The sequence below is a fragment of the Carlito syrichta genome, unplaced genomic scaffold (genome assembly GCF_000164805.1).
Source record: "Carlito syrichta isolate Samal-C Ts95f unplaced genomic scaffold, Tarsius_syrichta-2.0.1 Scaffold311474, whole genome shotgun sequence".
In the NCBI taxonomy this organism is placed as follows: domain Eukaryota; kingdom Metazoa; phylum Chordata; class Mammalia; order Primates; family Tarsiidae; genus Carlito; species Carlito syrichta.
The window spans coordinates 713,827-732,934 of record NW_007255570.1 but is presented as its reverse complement, the minus strand read 5'-3'; the positions used below and the strand labels follow the sequence as shown (position 1 = coordinate 732,934).

The window sequence follows — 19,108 nt, the reverse complement described above, 5'->3', positions numbered from 1 at the left end:
ACATCTTTAAAGCAGATGGACAATAATGGTTGATAACAGTTTTTCTGTCTGGTTTATTATTCTCTCACCATTTTCTTTTTATTTAAAAGGATGGTACAAGTAACAAAATTTAAAAGTACACACTCTAAGAGGTGAAATTCTTTAGTTTTAGTTTCAATTACAAAGAAGCAGAAAATAATATTTTAAGCTTTATTTCCAAAATACAAGCTTCATAAATACTGTTACTTATCGTGATTTTCTGTGTCAGTTTTGTAGTACTATACTGTTCACCTAAAGTACAGAAAGGAAAATGGTACTTCAATTCTAAATTTAAGCTGTGAAAGCATATATAATAGTCTGCTTTTAAAAGTTTTGGATCTTTTTATTTTTATCTGTTAGAGAGCAGAAAGACAAACTCGAATTATGGATTCAGCTCAATATGCAGAATTCTGTGAAAGTCGACATTTAAGTTTCTGTAAGTAAGCATTTAACTTTGCTTAATTATATGTATGAGATTGTGTGTTATAGATGTTTCTAAGAAATTGGTAGATTTAATATATGCGTAGTTACTGTTACAGAAACAACCTCTGCATTGTGGAGGAGCCTATAAAAGATTTTATCACATTCTACTGTTTTGCAATTAATAATATTAAGAGGTTTTAAAGGGTACTAATAATATACAGAGTGCCATGTTAACTATTCACATTACTTTTAGTCAAAAAAATTCAATTTTTTCCTAATATTCTCATTTTAATTTCTTTTCTAATTTCCTAGACATATTTCTGATTGTATTTGACCCATAATGGACTCTAGTAGTATGGTCGTGGCATGTAAAAGCCCTTAATATTAATTATAGATACCAAATTTTTTCTTTATTCATAGTCATAGTACCACAAAGGAACACATCAGTAGTCTCTTCCATTTTTGTCTACCCTCTTGCTGTGTAATGCGTTCAATGTTAGCCAAATTCATTAGTACATGCTCTTGTGACATTAATAACCTAGTGGTAAAATTAGTACATTTACATCACTGCATACCAGCTTACTAAAAGTACATAAAGACTCATGATAGTGAGCTGGATTGTGTAGCAAAACATCCCCACAGCAAAAGTTCAATGATGACTAAGGCTCTTGGGGTAAAGGTCAAAGAGAAAGTGTGATGAAAGTCCAGTTCAAAGTATGACAAAGTAGCACATGACCCTCGTCTGAGGGCTTGTAGAAACAATGGTATCTTTAAATGAAAAGCCATTATGTGGTCACAATAACAGCATATTTGATTTGGAAAAAGAAAATGAGTACTTCATTTATAGATTATAAAGTGCAAATAAATGACACATTTCAAATAGTGTCCCATGTAAATGTCAGTGAAATATAGGAAAACATGTTTTGAAAGATTTTTTTCTAACTAAATATACTTTCCAATCTGACTAACAACTTGGCATCATACATCTGTGAAGCATTAAGTAAATGGCACTTCAGATCATGGCAATTTCAGTAAATGAGAGGTTTTTGTATTGTAATTTTTAGGTTTAAAAATGGCATTCTCTTTATAAGCTTAAATCTTCAGTTTATAAAGTAACATTTAGTGCAATTGAACTATTTTTTAAAATCATATTTTAAATTTAATTCACTTAAAGGAACAGAAGTACTATTTCATACAAAAACTCATAGGTTCAAAATCTCTTAATATGCCTTTTGTTTGAAAATCAGAGGTTTTAGTTACTTTATCTTTATAAGAAACTCAATCATAAACCATAGTAGATTAAAAATTATTATTTTCCTTTCTGTCTGAAATAATTATAGTATAAACAGTTTATTATGCTTAATTTTCTTTTCTTTAGAGTGTGGAATTTGGTCATTTAAAAATACTTATATGATGCCCATAGGTGCTTTATTATGAAATCATGGTGGGAGAATCTGTTTTTTAATGACAAAATACTGTGGTTGAAAATGCTTTATTCCAAGTAGGTCAGCAAATTCAGAAACCATTCCTACACTGGTCAGAGAATTAGGCTGTTTTTATTCTTTGCTTTCTAATAAATCAGCAGGTTGTGGGAATTGTGATCCTGCCATATGTGTCTCCTTAAGTATTTGATCATAGTAGTCACTGGGATTACTGGTACATTTAAAAATAATGAGTCTATAACTTTATAGGCTGAGGGTAAAGCTATAGCATTGGATCACTGATCTAATTCATTAGTCTTTTGTCTTAATATTTATATAAGTCAAATAGTAATTTCCCTTAAAATCTTTTTGAATTGATTCTGATATTGACTCACAAAGCTCCCTTTAATTACTATTTAAATTGTTATTATAATTTATATTTTATAATTAGAATGTATAATTGGTAACTTATTGACTGATCTTTTACTTTCAACTTTTTATTTTATATTTGGTTTTTATAAACAACTAATACCTAGATTTTCTTTTTAGACAGCAGAGAGGCTGTGTGTATTTGGATTGATGAGTTCAATGTATATATATTAATTATTAATGCATTTGGGTTTGTATAGGCTAGCTTGTCTTGTGTTTTAAATTTACTGTGCTTTTTAATTTACTTTTTGCCCTCCTTTTCTATTAGATTGATTGGATTTTCTTCATTTTATTTTTCCTCTACTAGTTTGTACTATTTTAGTTGCTATCTTTAATTTTTTAATATAAATCCCTGACTTAAAATTTTTAAAGTTAATGATAAGTATTTAAACTTTCCTTCTCGACCTAATGTCATTTTTCTTGAGATTTTATAAGTATTTTAAGTATTCATTTTTATCTTAAAATGGTTTTTATTTTGCCCCATATTTAAATGATTATTTAGTTGATTAGGAGATTGTAGGCTGATAGTTATTTGTTAAAACATGATTCCATTTTCTTTTTGGTCTCTGTTGTTGGTAGAAGTCTACTGTCAGTCTTTTGTATTTTTCTTGTGGGAGAAACTAAGAGACTGAAGACACTGCCTCCAGGTCCTCTGCCACAGGGGAAATGAAGAGGCTAGCAAACAGTAGCTGCTCATAAATATGCATAAAGAAGGAAAAGAATAAGGAACCCCTACTACAAAGGGTTCCAGGAAAAACCATGCCCTCTGAGGAAGGCTATTTTCAATTAATGCAAAGAACAATAATGATTTTGAAGACGTTGACATTACAGAGGAATTTCTTCTGAATGGAATGAGCATTTTAGAGGACACTGAGGGGAGAATCAGGAATGGAAAGACTGAGACGGGATGGAGTAGACGTCACCAAATAGTATACAGGAATGAGAGGGTGGAATGTTGCAAGAAACTGAAATGTTGTTAGTGATTATTGATAAGAAAGATTAAAAGTGTGTGAGATTAACCTTAAATTTCCATACGAAATTATTGTGTAAAGTTGTTTTAAGTCCAGCACAGGATGAAAATCCAGGTAGTTATCAAAAAGATGATGATTCTAGGAACTTTTGACCATTGCTTGGGATTCTATTTAAATTGTTAATCAGTTTCCAGATTACCCTTTCTCCTGATATGTTGGGAAGAGGGGAGGAGGAGAAGGAGCTTGTTTATTCTGACACCTCCTCACCTCATGATAAAAACAATCTGTCATACCTGTGCCTCTTCTGCTGGAACCAGCAAGGGTCAGCTTCAGAAGCAGTCCTTCTTGAGGTCACAGAAGGAGAGAATTAGAAAGCGTCTTCACCTGTTGGTGGAATAGCAAAAACCCAAGTGGTTTATGGGACCTCTATGCATCTTCTTTGATGAACAGAAAAGTTTGGACCCTATCCTTTTATTTTTAAAAATCTTTTTTTCTGGCGGGGTGTGGTGACTCATGTCTATAATCCTAGTGCTTTAGGAGGCCAAAGAAGGGGGATCACTTGAGGCTAGGAGTTTGAGCCTATAGTGAGCTACAATCCCACCACTGCATTCCAACCTGAGCAACAGAGCAAGACCCTGTCTCTTTAAAACAAAGAAACGAAAAACTCTTTTTTCATCATTCATTCATTAATTTCTACTGGAGACATGTTTTATGTATCTGCTAATGCCAGGCACTGTTAAAGGTTCTGGGGATACAATGGTGGATAAGTGGTCCTTTCACCTGCTTTCTCAGTGCTTACAATCTAGCCAGGAAGCTACTAATTCTGTTACTTATGTGAATAGATCTTACTCAATACTAATAATGATCCTTTCCCTCACTTTTAAAATGAATTATTTAGAGCATAGTCACACAGTATCTGTTTCTGTCCTAATGACCTGACAAGGTGAAAGGCAAATAAGGTACATTTTACTGATCTGGCCAGATTGCTGCCTGTTAACTTTAACTAACTTCAGAAGTATTCTACAGATGTTAAACAAGTGTTTGTGAGCTAGTTATATGGAATGTTTCATGTCAGAGACTATTTGTAAGACTGGTTACTTTGGGGAGATAGCTTTAAGGGAGATTATCATAATTCTGCCACTTTTGACAGCTTTGGATATGTACTTCGATAGCAGGACTTAATGTCTTCTATGATTTATTTAAAAGAAAACTCTTCTGTATGTGGAATCCAGGAAGATTCTATCTAGAAGAATCAAAACATCATGCCTTGAGTTACTGCTAAGTGTTTTGTAGACCTGTGGACCCAGATTCATCAAAAGAATAATCAGTGAATTTAAATTTTTAAAAAAGATTATTTTATAGATTTGATAATATCTTCACTATCAGTCTTTTCCTTCTAGGTTACTAGTTAAATTAATAATGTCCAGTGAAGGCCTTACATCACATTAAACTTGGCTTAGCACTGTGGCATCTTAGAGATGTTTAATCGACGGCTCTGTATATGTTTGGCTCTGTATATGCTTGATACTGTTAGGCATGAGGCATGGTCTTTGTCCACAAATAACTTACAGAAATTGTGAGCTTGAGAAATTATGAGCAGTCATGAGAGACTATATCATGACATAAAGTTCAATAAATGGTGAGGGTGGGAAGGTATACCTTGGACCTGTATGTTCAGGATTTATGTGAATGAAGAAAAGTGATAAGAGAACATTCCATAGAAGGAAAGGAGCAGGAGAGAACAGAGGATGATACTCAAGGCCCAATGATGGTTTAACAGGGGAGTATTGTAAAGGCAAGTTGGAATCAGCCTGGACAGTTCTGAGAGTCTTGCTTAAGAGTTTAGACATGTACATAAGGAGGAAAATGTAACCACAGACTTATATCAGGCCAGGTGTCAGCTTATTTGATTCTGAATTAACAACTTTGAGCCTTTTCTGTTATAGTAATAGACCTATTTTGAACAGTATTAAAAATTCAGTTTCTATGTTTCTTGGTTCTTTCTTGTAGGATTTTTTCCCCCAGAAGGGTAAATTAAAGTTACATAATGCAAGTATATCTTGTGACTACTGTCATAAGCTATGGTCAGTGGTAACTCTGAAGCAGTGTGAGAAGTGTTGAACATTAAATGGTTTAGTATACTATGTCATGTAGCATAGAAACAAAATAAAAACCCAGATACATAAAGGATTTCTTGAAAGCAATGATTGTGTTGTTTTGTAACTGAGAGTTAAAACTTGGGTTTCTTGGGGACTAATGTATAGGCATTATAAATGTATAGGCATTAATAAAAGTATGAAAACATTGCATTTTATATGCATTATTATTGGTGTGTAATTCTGAGTAAATATGTTTTCATTTTGTGGTAGTAATCTGCAGTATTAAAACACTTTAACAATTAAATTTTCTATACTTGTTTTCTTTAATGGCTAGACAAAAAAGCTTCCAAATTTCGAGATTGGCTGGACTGCAGCAGTATGGAGATAAAACCCAATGTTATTGCTATGGAAATCTTAGCATATTTAGCATATGAAACTGTGGCACAGGTAAGAATTCTAATATGTCATATCAGGCCACACATGTCTTATTTCTCCTTATGACTATTCATGATCAATTCTTCTTCTTGCTGATGCTCTACAGTGAATAATGTCCATGCATTCTCTCCTATGACAGTTATGTCATTTTATGGATTTATTTCAATTATTTTTCTTAGTGTCCTCAGCTCTGGCAGGTGTTTTTAAAAAAAAACTTTCGTGCAACTTAATCCTAACCATAAATGGAATCCCTGCATATTTTTTCCTGACATTGAACTCTAAGTCTATATCTGCCTTGTTTGGAGACTATTTTTGATCTTTGAAAAATACCTTTCTAGGTATATGTGTCTGGAATCACTGCCCTCCTAACAGACTTTCTCAAAGTGTGGTCTTTAGACCACACGCATCAGCATCTCCTTAGTTCTTGATTAAAATGCAAAATCCAAGACTACATCATTATAGTATACCTACTGAATTAAAATCTCTGAACTTAAAGCCCAGAAATCTGTACTAGTGAAGGTCATCATAATTTCATTTGTATTCGTGGATAGGTCCATTCACTAGTAAATGAAAGTGTATGCTCATGTCTGCAACATAGATGTTTTAGGCAAACAGTAACATTCAGAATATATTGCTTTGAGATTTGCCACTTACGTGACATTCATGATTATTTCCAGCTATGTGACTTTATTTCATTGCTCTGATCTTCTAGTTAGTAGATCTGGCTCTTCTTGTGAGGCAGGACATGGTAACCAAGGCAGGAGACCCCTTCAGCCATGCCATTTCTGCAACCTTCATTCAGTATCACAACTCTGCTGAGGTAAGTATTTTTTTAAAAATCTGTCTTTAATGCATCTGTGGATTTTGTCATGTCTGGTGTTTACATTAGTAGTTCTTTGAAAAAGATTATGCAGGAAGGTATAACCTTCAGTCAAAGAATCTTAATACATTCAACATTCAACCAAATACTTACTGAGCATCTACTATGTGCTAGTCTATTCAGGCACTCCACTTAAGACAGTTTTTTTTCCCACCTTTTTCTTGCCTCATTTAGCTTTCCTTGGCCCTTTAATGAAAGGGATAGTTACACAGCACTTCTTATTTCCGTGGAAGATGAACAACCCAGTTTATGGCAATGATGGCAAAATTATTTATTTCTTTGTGCCTCAAAAGATGAGAGGGTTATTATTATGCATATAATAATAATTACTGGCACTTACTAAAAAATTGGCATATCAATTATTCATTTATCTCTAAATATGATTTAAAGAAGCTTGACTCTATCTTCAGTTCTCAGTTGACTCATCTATGTGAAAATCATATCCTTCTCTGATTCTGTTTATGCTACTTATATTCCTGTCCATGGGAACTATAAAGTCTTCTTGCCAATTTTAAGACTGTGCACCACTTTCAGTATACAAAATATTATCTGTGAAGCAGTATATGGCTAAAACCAGAAAAGTATTATGATATGTTAAACGCATTTGCCAATATCTGACCTTTTTACTAACAGAAACAACAATTTTATATAATTCCATCTAATTCCATAATGAAGATAGCAAGAAGGTTAAGTTAGCATCTACATGTAGAATTGTGAAGTGAGTTTTGGATCTAGTGGGCAAAATGTGTAATCTGAAAATGGCTAAACTGTGCCTTATATCCATACTTTAATTGCATATGTCTACTCCCTATTATTATCTAAGGTGGGAATGGTAGCTCAACTAATCTCTAATGAGTAGTTGTAATCATTTTTAGGTCACAGACTCATTTGAGAATCTGATGAAAACTATAAGCTCTTTCTCTATAAACATATTCACACATCTCGCTTGCAGTTTCAGGTTGTTTAGAGGCCCTCTGAAATCTTTCTAGGGATCTAAGAATCTGTGAACCCTATGACCCCTAGGTTTAAGTATCTCTGCTCTAGAATACTTAGAAAATATATTAAGATATATGCCAATATAACATCTTATTACAAACAGAAAGTCAGTTTAGCATTTTCTTATGCTCCTTGGAGAATCAGATTGGCATGGAATCTAAGTAGGGATTAAAATGTTTATGCCCATTAAAAATCCATTTTTTTCTGGGAAAAAGTCATACATCATTATCAGTCAACATACTTTAAAAGTCCCTAGAGTTTACTTAGTTGATTAAACACTATTTGTTTTCTTTATGTTACAAACTCAAATTATGATGTCAAAGAACACCCTTTAAAATGTCTTTGATGCATGTTCACTTTATGAATATGTGTATAAGTATGCTTTCCATTAACATCAGACAAATTTGTTGTAACATTTCTAATTGAGGAAATTTACTGTGAACATAACGAGCCTAGTTTTCTTTTAACATTCAAGTGATTGCTTGCATGACTAGGAAAACTCTTTTTCCCCAACCCCCGTCTTGGTTCTTCAGGGTGGCCAAGCTGCCCTGGGCAACTGCTCAGCAACCACAGCCGCCGTTCCCAGCTATCCAGAAGTTCAGAGGATGTCCCATATGTGCTAGATTTCCTGGGTTCTCTGGGAGCTGGGAGCATGAGTGTTAGAGAGCATCGCGACAAAATATGTTAGTATAAACCTCAAGCTTTTTCCTGGCTGGCAACCCCCCTCCGCCCCTATGACTGATAGTCAGAATGAACATTCAGAGATACTGGAAGTCTTCCTTCCTGCCCTTTATTGCCTGAAAAATCCAGCAACCCAACATCAAAGGCCTTTACCCTCAAGTACTTTACCAAACTGGGTCCAAAGGGGAACTCTGGAGACTGATATGAACACTATTCAGGGAGACAGGACATTTTGTACAAACAAACAAACAAATAAGCAATTTAATTTCCAAATGAATGACCCAGTCAGAAAGTACAGAAGTAAAAAATAAAAATAAGACTTTGATGAAATGGTAGAAGTGGGAGAGTACTGTAGGATTTAGAGGCAACAAAAGGACAGTTAGGCAAGAGAAAAAAACTCTTTAAAATATTCAAGCAAAAGATTCATTGAGGAGGAATAGTAAGAAGTTGGATTAGAAAGGTAAGGTTCAAATTATTTAGCATCTTAGACTGCTAGAGTTATTAAGGAATGATTGAAGATTTATGGAAAACAGTGATGAGTTCAAACAATTGTTTTAAGGTTGTTTTAGAATTAGAATGGAAACTCAAGGCATGGGGTTAATACACAATGCATTCTATTTTAAGGGTTATCATTCTTGAGTACTAATCATATGAGGAGCTGAACTAGTTAGCCTGAGTTCCTAGTAGATTAACAAGTTTAGTATTAATTTAATTTTCTATATTTTTTTAACATATGGTTTATGCAGAGAGAGCAGTGATTCCCTGGGAGCTATCTTGTTTTTCCAGGAAAAAGACATGGCAGATTAACCTGATTCCTTCTTCCTTGATAGTGTTTATAGGCAAGCAGATCAAGGAAAGACTTACTCTTGAAACCAGTATTTTTGTTTGTTTGTTTCTTGAGAGATGCAATCTCACTAAGCAGCCTAGGCTGGAGGTCAGTGGCAATTCACAGTTGTGATCATAACACACTGCAGCCTCAAGCTCCTGGCCTTAACTGATCCTCCTTCCTCAACCTCCCAAGTAACTGGGACTACATACACACATGCAACCATACCTGGCTATTTTTTAAAAATACATGATAGAGAATTGTGGGAGAGTAGATAGTATGGTTAATATGGTTGATAGGATGAAGAAAATATATATTAATAATACCACACATAAAAAAGATTTAGAGATTTTTATTTGCCTGTAAATTTCTTAGGAGCCAGTATTGTAATGTGACTAATTAGGAGTTTTTTTTGTCTTAGTGTTAGGCACCACTCTATAGGATGGACATTGACATAGTGGAGGATGTCTAAAGGAGAGTAATAGGGGATGAGGCGGTGTGTGAAGGAACCTAAAAACATTTCTCAAGTAACTGGTTGATCATAGAAGAAAAGAAATATAACAGTCTTCAAATATTTGCAGTGCTTCCACGTGAAAGAAAGAATACACTTGCAGTCCTGGTTAAAAAAAAAAAAATACTAAATAGATATGAGGGATATTAGGGAGGAAGGAACTAAATGTGAGAAGGACTGAAGGAATCTGCACTTACTCTGAGGCATTGAATTTTGAGGTTACTGGGAAAATGCTGATCATCACTGTAACAATGGCTGAAAGGCATCCAGTTTGGATAGAAAGTTGAGGGGATTTCTTTTAAGACATGTAAATTTAAAAAGCTAGCAGAAATTTTAAGTAAAAATGTTTGTATCTCACAAAATCAGGAGTTTTAGAAAGCTTTATTTAAAGAATTTTGATTTTGTCTAAATGGTTAGACAGATTAAAAATTAACATTTAAACCTTTGGGGCAAGATGAAGGTATCTGGGGCAATATGGGCTAGATAAGAATAAATTATGTTTTTACATTCGTACACTGCAAACAGTATTAATTCATGAAATATTAAAGAAAATCTAATGTCATTAAAAGGTCCAGTCACCTGACTTGAAAGCTATGTCTCTTTGGGCAGGGGTCTTGCATGAAGTCCTGCCCAGAATCTCCTGAGAACACACCTCCTCCTACACCAACAGCTCCATCATCTGGGTCACAGCACTCAGGGAAAACTACATCAGGATCTCTAGGGAATGGGAGTGCTGGACAAGATTCAGCTAAGACCAAGCAAAGGAAAAGAAAAAAGGTCAGTGTCAATTTTTTTTTCTGGTGCAGAATAGAGAGGATCTCTTTGAGTTTTGGGTTTTTTTTTTTTTTTTTTCAGAGAAATGAAAAATGTGCTCTGTTTTTCTTAGAGTTCAAATTCAGAAGAAGCCAATCTGTATTCAAACATACTATATTACTTCTACTCAAACTTTTTATAACAACTTTCTTCTGCATAAAGTATTTATTTTCTCCAACCATTTTATTATAAAAATTTCAAAAATACGGAAGTTAAAAGAATGAACATCCTATATGTACCACCTAGAGTCTACAACTAACATTTTACTATATATACTATATTAATGATACATCTACTATATTAACGTTTACTATATCTATCAATCTAATCATTTCTTTATCCATCCATTAGTTCATCTTATTTTTTTATACATTGCAAAGTATTTTGCAGACTTCAGTATATTTCATGCCTAAAGTATACGATATACTTTATCATTTGATGAGTTTTGACAAATATATAAACCTGTTTCTTCAAAACCCTATCAAGATATGGAACACTATCATCAGCTCAGAAAGTTCCTTCATGCTTTTTCCCAGTCTGTTTCTACTGCCGTCCTCAGAAAGGCAACCATTGTTCTGATTTTTTTCATCATAGATTAATTTTTTCTGTTTTAGAACTTCATATAAAAACAATATAATATGTACCCTTGTGTGACATTTCATCCACTGAGGTTTTAAAATGTTTTAGTATAATTTATTTCTCTTCGTTGCTGAGTAATATTTCATTATATGAAAATATCAGTATATTCATTCTCATGTTGGTAAGTATGAAAACTATTGCCAGTTTTTGAGATATTATGAATAAACCTGCTATGAATATTCTTATTCAAGTCTTTGAGGACAAATGCTTTTATTTTTCTTAGGTAGATAACAGAATGAAATTGCTTAGTCATAGAGTTAGGAATATGTTTGTTTTCTAAACAAACTATAAGATTTTTTTCTTGAAAAAAGTTGCATCATTTTGTCCTATCACCAGCAATGTTTAAGAGCTGCAGTTGGCCCACATGCTTATTAGCATTTGATATTATCATTGTTTTTTACTTTTAACCATTCTAATAGATATTTACCAGTAGCTCATTTTGGTTTGAATATGCATTTCCCTGAGGACTAATGATATTGAGGACTTTTTAATGTGCTGATTGTCCATTTATATGTGTCTTTCTCTGAGAAGTGTCTCTTCAAATTTTTTTTTTTCTTTGAGTTGGAGTCTCACTCTGTCACCCAGGTTAGAGTGCAGTAGCACACTCACAGCCTTGCAGCCTCGACTTGCTAAACTCAGGGGATCCTTCCGCTCTCAGCCTTCTAAGTAGCTGGAACTATAGGCACATGCCACCACACCTGCCTGATTTTTTTTTTTACTAATTTTAGAGACGAAGTCTCACCAAGTTGCCCAGGCTGGACTCAGGCAATCCTCTCGCCTCAGCCTCCCAAAGTGCTGGGATAACAGGCTTGAGCCACCACACCTGACCATCTCTTCAAATCTTTTATCCAGTTTTCTGGAGGAGAAGAGATTGACTTTTATTACCCATTTTTAGGAGTTCTTTAGACTGTATATCTTGCATAGCAGTCCTTTGTCAAATGTATGTTTTTCACATGTTTTCTCTCAGCTTGTGGCTTACCTACTTATTGTCTTAGTGGTTCTTTTAATGAGTAGAAATTTTGAATTTCTGATGAAGTCTAATTTATCCAATCTTTAATATATATTACTTTTCTGTGTTCTGTCTAACACAGATAGAACTTGGCTACTCCCAAGTTATGATATTCTTCTGTGTTTTCTTCTGGAAGTGTTACAGCTTTAATTTTTAATTGTATTTATAGTAACCTAGTCAGATTAACTTTTGTGTATTGTATGAGTTGAAGTCAAATTCAGTTTTTTACTATGGCTGTCTAATTACTTCAGAACTATTTATTGAAAGGTTCTGTTTTCTCCCATTGGATCACTTTGGCTGCTTTCTTGAAAATCAAATGACAATAAATATATATGGATTTATTTCTGAAATTTCAATTGTGTTTCATTGTTATTTTGTTAGTTCTTCTGCCATTATCACCCCATCTCAGTTACTGTAGCTCTAAAATAGATCTTAAAATCAGGTAATGTAAGTCTTCAAACTTAGTTATTTTTTAAACTTAATATGGCTATGAAATGTCCTTTGCATTTCCATAGAAATTTTTAAATCAGCATGTTAGTTACTACAAAAAAAAAAGCATGGTGGGATTTTGAGATGCATTTGGTTGAATGCTTATATCAATTTGGGATATGAATGTTTTAGCAATACTAAATCTTACAATCTATAAACGTGGAAAATATATATATATATTTCTTAATCTTTATGAACTCTTTTTCTCACTGACAATACTATACATTCTGAAGTCTGTTTATCTGATTGATTTAGCCATTCCAGGCGTATTGTAATTAATGTTTACACACTATGTTTTTCTATTCATTTTATTTCAGTATGTTTGTACATTTATGCAGGCATACCTCAGTGATATTGTGGGTTTGGGTCCATATCACTGTATTAAAGTGAATGTCACAGTAAAGCAAGTCCTTAATTGTTTTTGTTTCCCAGTGTATATAAAAATTATGTTTATACTGGACAGTAGTCTAGAAGTGGATAATGGCATTATGCCTGAAAAACCAATATACATACTTCAATTTTAAAGTACTTTGTTGCTAAAAATCTTCTGTACCTTCAGTAAATCCTAATCTTTTTGCTGATGGAGGCTTTTGCCTTGATGTTGATGGCTGCTTACAACCAGGGTGGAAATTGCTAAAGGTTAGGGTGGCTGTGGCAATTTCCTAAAATAAGAAAAAACTGAAGTTTGCTGCATTGATTGACTCTTCCTTTAATGAAAAATTTCTCTGTAATGTGTGATGCTGTTTGATAGCATTTTACCCATAGCAGAACGTCTTCCAAAATTAGAGGCAATCCTCTCAAATACTGCCACTGCTTTATCAACTAAGTTTATGGAATAATCTAAATCCTTTGTAGTCATTTCAGCAATGTTCTCAGCATCTTTACTAGGTGTAGATTTCATCTCAAGAAACCACTTTCTTTGCTCATCCATAAAAAGCAACTCATCCATTCAAGTTCTGTGAGATTACAGCAATTCAGTCATATCTTCAGGCTCCACTTCTAATTCTTGTTCTCTTGCTATTTCTACTACATCTGTGGTTACTTCCTCCACTGAAGTCTTGAACCACTCAAAGTCATATATGAGGGTTGGAACCAACTTCTTCCCAACTCCTGGTAACATTGCCATTTTGACCTCCTCCTGTGAATCATGAGTGTTCTTTTTTTCTTTATTGTACTATAAGGATGAATTAGGTACTGAAGTCAGAAGTAGGTACATAAATAGTCTATGTACAGGTGAAGTTTGAGCCTCCAACTGGTCCTCACCTCCCCTGGTTTAGGATCAGGTACCCTTAGTGATGTTGTATGCTTCCCCTCTCCCCTGGCAGTTTCCCGCTACTACCAATCCCTCTCTTGTAGTATTATGATGAATGTTCAGCATCCACTTATGAGTGAGAATATGTGGTAATGTTCTTAATGGCATCTAGAATGGTGAACCCTTTTCAGAAGATTTTTAATTTACTTTGCCTAGACCATTAGAGGAATCACTGCCTATGGCAGCTATAGCCCTGCAAAATGTATTGCTTGAATAATAAGACTTAAAAGTTGAAATGATTTCATGATCCATAGGCTATAGAACAGACATTGTGTTAGCAGGCATGAAAACAGCATTCATCTCCTTTTGTACATCTGCATCAGAGCTCTTGGGTGACTAGGTACATTGTCAATGAGCAATAATTATTTTGAGAGAAATCGTTTTTATCTGCAATAGGTCTCACAGTGGGCTTAAAATATTCAGTAAACCGTGCAGTAAACAGATGTGTTATCATCCAGGTTTTGTTTCACTTATAGAGCATAAGCAGAGTAGATTTAGCATAATTCTTAAGGACCCTAGGATTTTCACAATGGTGTAAATGAGCACTGGCTACAACTTTGCTATAATCTGAGATATGTGTTACTCCTCTGTAAGACTTAAGGTGTCAAGTTTAGCAGAAGATCTAGTTTGCCATTGTAGATGTGGAAAGAATAAGAGGCAACTGTCTGAGGCTCCGAGTCCTTAAATTTTGACTCTGTTAAGGGAAAGGCTGACAAAGGGTAGAACACTCTTAGCCTACCAAGGACTTTTATGTTGGAGAAAAAAGAGTAAAGAGAGATATTGACAATTGAAAGAGATTCAGGGGAGACAGAAGTTTCAATGTAACTTCCCCTACCACAGCTGAGAGTTTAAACTGCTGAGAGATTTTTTTTTTCAGTATAAAAAAGACAGTAGTCAAATCCAGAAAATGTGAGAACTCCATATGATACTTCAGCTTCCAATTCTCAGCATCAGTTTCTGGCCAAAGAGACATAAATAAAGACAAAATGAAAGAATATAAGAATGGTGTATGAATGCAACCAAGAGGAGGAGGACCTGACATATGGAGAAGAACTTTACCAAAAAGCTAGTACTTTACTTAAGGAAATATAGAGTATAGTCCCCACAGAGATTTTTGCGGACACTTGATTAGTATTTTGTCAAATGGGTTTTTGAAAATTTAAATAATATCCTAAAATTTGGGCACAGTCAGAAGGGGAAAGATGAATTTATATATAAATCTACACTTTTTACATGTGTTTCTAGCAAATATAAGATTCTTAATAGCAGAGAGCAAATATGTAAATTTAATGTTAATTTTCCTTAAACAATTTTGAAGAGTATTATAAAAATATTATAGTTGCTGCCAAATTAAAAATTCTGAACTTGGGATAAGTTTTTCATTTGAACAGATTATAAGCCCCCTGGTAAAGGACTGGTTATTGATAGAAGAAGGGCATGTGAAGATATTTGTTGAGGTGGAAAAAATTCTGAGAACATAACATTTTCAATTTAAAGCCTCCACCATTTCAAAATAGTCAATGAGCAAATCAAGAAAGTGTGAAATTGCACCTGGTAATTTCATTTTGCTAATGTTAGCAGTTGCTGAATTATAGCAGATAAACCTGAACTTGGCAAAATTGGAAATCTAATGACATTTTTCATAAAATTCAATATTTCTATTTTTAAATAAGTTAACTTCACCTTTTTGACAAAGATAGCATGACTTAACCAGGTTGGCCTACTTGTCTCCATATTACTAATGGCCATCAAAAGGCAGTTTCTAATTAAGCTTCTATCTTAGTCCACTTGGGCTGCCATAACAAAATTCTATAAACTGGATGGCTGTAAACATTAGGAATGTGTTTCTCACAATTCTGAAGGCTAGAAAGCTCAAGATCAAGGCACAGAAAACTTCAGTGTCTGGTGAAGGCCCACTTAGAGGTTCATAGACTCTTTAACCTCACATGGTGGAAAGGGTGAGTAGTCTTTCTCTGACTTATTTTGTAAGGGCACTAATCCCATTCATGAGGGCTGTACACTCATGACTTAATCACCTTCCAAAAGCCCCATGTCTTAATGCCATCACCTTGGGGGTTAGGATCTTGACATAAAAATTTGAGGGGAACACAAAGATTTATGAAAGCAGTCCCCTACTTCGGTGTTCTCAAATCCTGTTCAATTGCCATGGCAGAGGTTCTAAGATATTATGATCAAATGTTTAATGCCAAAACCAAATTTATTTGGGAAAGTAAAGTATTATCTCTATTGGCCACAGAGAAAATAAGTGAAAAATAAATCCAATTTGCAGGGAGAAGGGAATGAACTTAGTAGATGTCATAGAGGAACACATGGGAAGGACTTCTTACCCCGCTTCGTACACAGGATACAGACTCCTTTTGATGTCACTCTGTGTTTCCACTGGAAGTCTTATTTTAAATTCCAAATCCAGCTAAATATTTGCACGTAATTTCACAAATGTATAGATTGCCTCAACCCACTTGACAAGTATCTGGTATACCAGCAGATGGATGAGTCCATATTCATTATAGTCATATTGTGGAGCAGAGCAGATTCCCCAGAGTCTTTACTCTTATCTGGGGAGCTGATAATTGCATTTATTCTCATATATTCCAACTGAAACTAAGAATTTGGAATGAGAATTGAGAAAGTACGCAAAAAAAACTCTGTACATTAAAATTATTTTAATAGTTTGTAATAGGAAACGCATACACATTGTATAAAACGTGTATTTAATAAATACAGAAGATTATGCAATGAAAAGTAAGTCTCCTTCTGGCCGCTGGCCACCAGCCAGGTATTTACCCTCCAGAGATAAGCACTGTTAGCAATTTTTAGTGTACCCTTGCAGGGATTGTCTATGCTTAAATGAGTATGTGATGTTCAACTTTTTTTTTCCAACAAGTGGTAACATAGTGCTACCTAGTTAGATACTTTGTGTTTTTTTCACATAATATATCTTAGCGATAACTCCATAAGAATGTGTATGGAACTACTTCATTCTTTTCAGTTGTTGCTATGATTTCTGCTTCTTTGAATGAATAAAGCATAATGTACTTAACTAGAAACCCTCAATGATGGTTGAACAAGGTTGTACTTTTTCATTTTAATGATATTTTGCTAAATTGCTATCCATAGAAGTTGTTATTCATCAGAAAAGTTGTAGTGATTTTAAGAAAAGCAAATAATATTAACTGTGTAACTATGATTGACTTCTACAATTATACTTATAGTAATTTGCATGTTGAATACATTTCTTTATCTTGATTCCTTAAGGCTAGTGACCTAACATCTGGTACCAACTGTGCTTTGAAGTAAATTAGCTTGCCATTTCAAGTTCATAGAGCTTCCATTTTGAATACTTAATTTTTTTATTTGTATAAATTTATAGAGTAAAAGTGCAATTTTGTACAACCATAGATTTTGTAGTAGTCAAGTCAGGACTTTTAGGATATCCATCACCCAGATAATATACATTGTACCCATTAAGTAATTTCTTATAATTTTACCCCCCCCCTTTTACTTTCTCTCCCTTCTGTCTCCATTGCCTATCATTCCAGTCTCTACACCCATGTGTACACATTTTTAGTGCCCCTTATGAGTGAAAACATGTAATATTTGACTATGTCTGGCTTGTTTCACTTAAGGTAATGATCCACTTCCATCCTTGTTACTGCAAAAGACATTATTGCATTTTTTATGGCTGAACAGTATTCTGTTGTGTATATAAACCACATTTTCTTTATCCAATTATCCTTTGATGGACATTTAGGTTGATTTTATATTCTTTAACACTTAATTGAAATAATGACCTAAGGCTGGGTGTGGTGGCTCAAACCTGTAATCCCAGCACTTTGGGAAGCCAACACAAGAGGATTGCCTGAGCTCAGGGGTTCAAGACCAGCCTGGGCAACTTGGTAGACCTCATCTCTACAATATATCAAATAATTAGCTAGGCATGGTAGTGCATGCCCATAGTTCCGGCTACTTGGAAGGCTGAGGCAGAAGGATCACCTGAACCCAGCAGGTTGATGCTGGGGTGGCCATGAGTGCCACTGCAATCCAGCCTAGGTGTCAGAGTAAGACTCTGATTCAAAAAATAAAGAATGAATGACCTAATACTAAATAACTAACATATCAGGTACTGTTCTAAGTGGTTTGTATGTTTCAACTCATTTAATTTTTACAACAATCCTATAAATCCATTACAGTTGTTATCCCAGTTTACAGATGAGAAAACTGAGACCCAAGATATTATGTAACTTGAAAGAGCTGGTAGCTTATAGTGCTGGAATCTAGACCCAAGGTAGTTGGGAAGCAGAGCTTGCAATTGAACCATGAGACTATAATCCCTTTATGGAACATTTTAATTTTTTGAAAAATTGCCTTGTACATACATCATTTCTTGAGTTGGTATTCACACTCTCATTGTAAATAACCTTTCCTTTCTTGTGTCTTTTTGTGCTTCCAAACCTGCCTTTTACAGATGAGGAAGATTAAAATAGAAGGTTTTTGTTTTTGTTTGTCCTGAGAACACCTACAAATTTAGGAACCAAGTTAAATATATAGAAATTTTTACATTTTTCATTATAAGTTAATGATCTTCAAGTTATTTCATAAATGTGCCAAAAGAGCTCCCAAGAAACATGTATATCAGTAAATGTCAAAATGTTTTTTAAAAAAATAACTTCCTGTGGTTCTTTAAACAAGCTCCCGTGACATTTTTCATCTGCATGCACGTGGTTGTATTCTCCTGTATCTTGACAGGCTGGCTTAGGTGAAATATTGTGCACATAAAAATCACATTTGGTAGGTCTTCTAGGAAGAGGTCACGTAAAAGTCATCTTTGATTTGTTAATGGAACTTTTTTAGATGTAGTATATGGCAGCAGTGATGTGCATCCTAAGGGATAAAAAACAGTCCATTTTATAAAGATTTATTTTCATATTTTATACACTGCAGTTCTGTTGTGTGTTTCTGATTTAGTAACAATTTATGTGTTTTTCTGTCACAGAGCACTGCGGCCTGTGGTGTTGAGGCTCACAGCGATGCCATCCAGCCCTGCCACATCAGAGAGGCCGTTCGACGCTACAGCCACAAGATTGGCCCACTTTCCCCATTCACAGTACGTAATAACAGAGTTATAAAAAGTTATA

At 34.3% G+C, this 19,108-nt stretch overlaps 1 protein-coding gene across 1 annotated transcript in view; it reads left to right on the top strand.

Moving 5' to 3' along the window:
* The first annotated feature begins 378 nt into the window (after positions 1–378).
* SUPT3H (SPT3 homolog, SAGA and STAGA complex component) overlaps positions 379–19,108 on the top strand; it is a 92,265-nt gene continuing 73,535 nt past the window's right edge. The window contains exons 1-5 of the mRNA XM_021717888.1: positions 379–454; positions 5,696–5,808; positions 6,509–6,616; positions 10,300–10,467; positions 18,967–19,077. Coding sequence (XP_021573563.1) covers positions 403–454; positions 5,696–5,808; positions 6,509–6,616; positions 10,300–10,467; positions 18,967–19,077 — 552 coding nt within the window. The 5' untranslated portion in view covers positions 379–402. The remainder of the gene's footprint in view (positions 455–5,695; positions 5,809–6,508; positions 6,617–10,299; positions 10,468–18,966; positions 19,078–19,108) is intronic.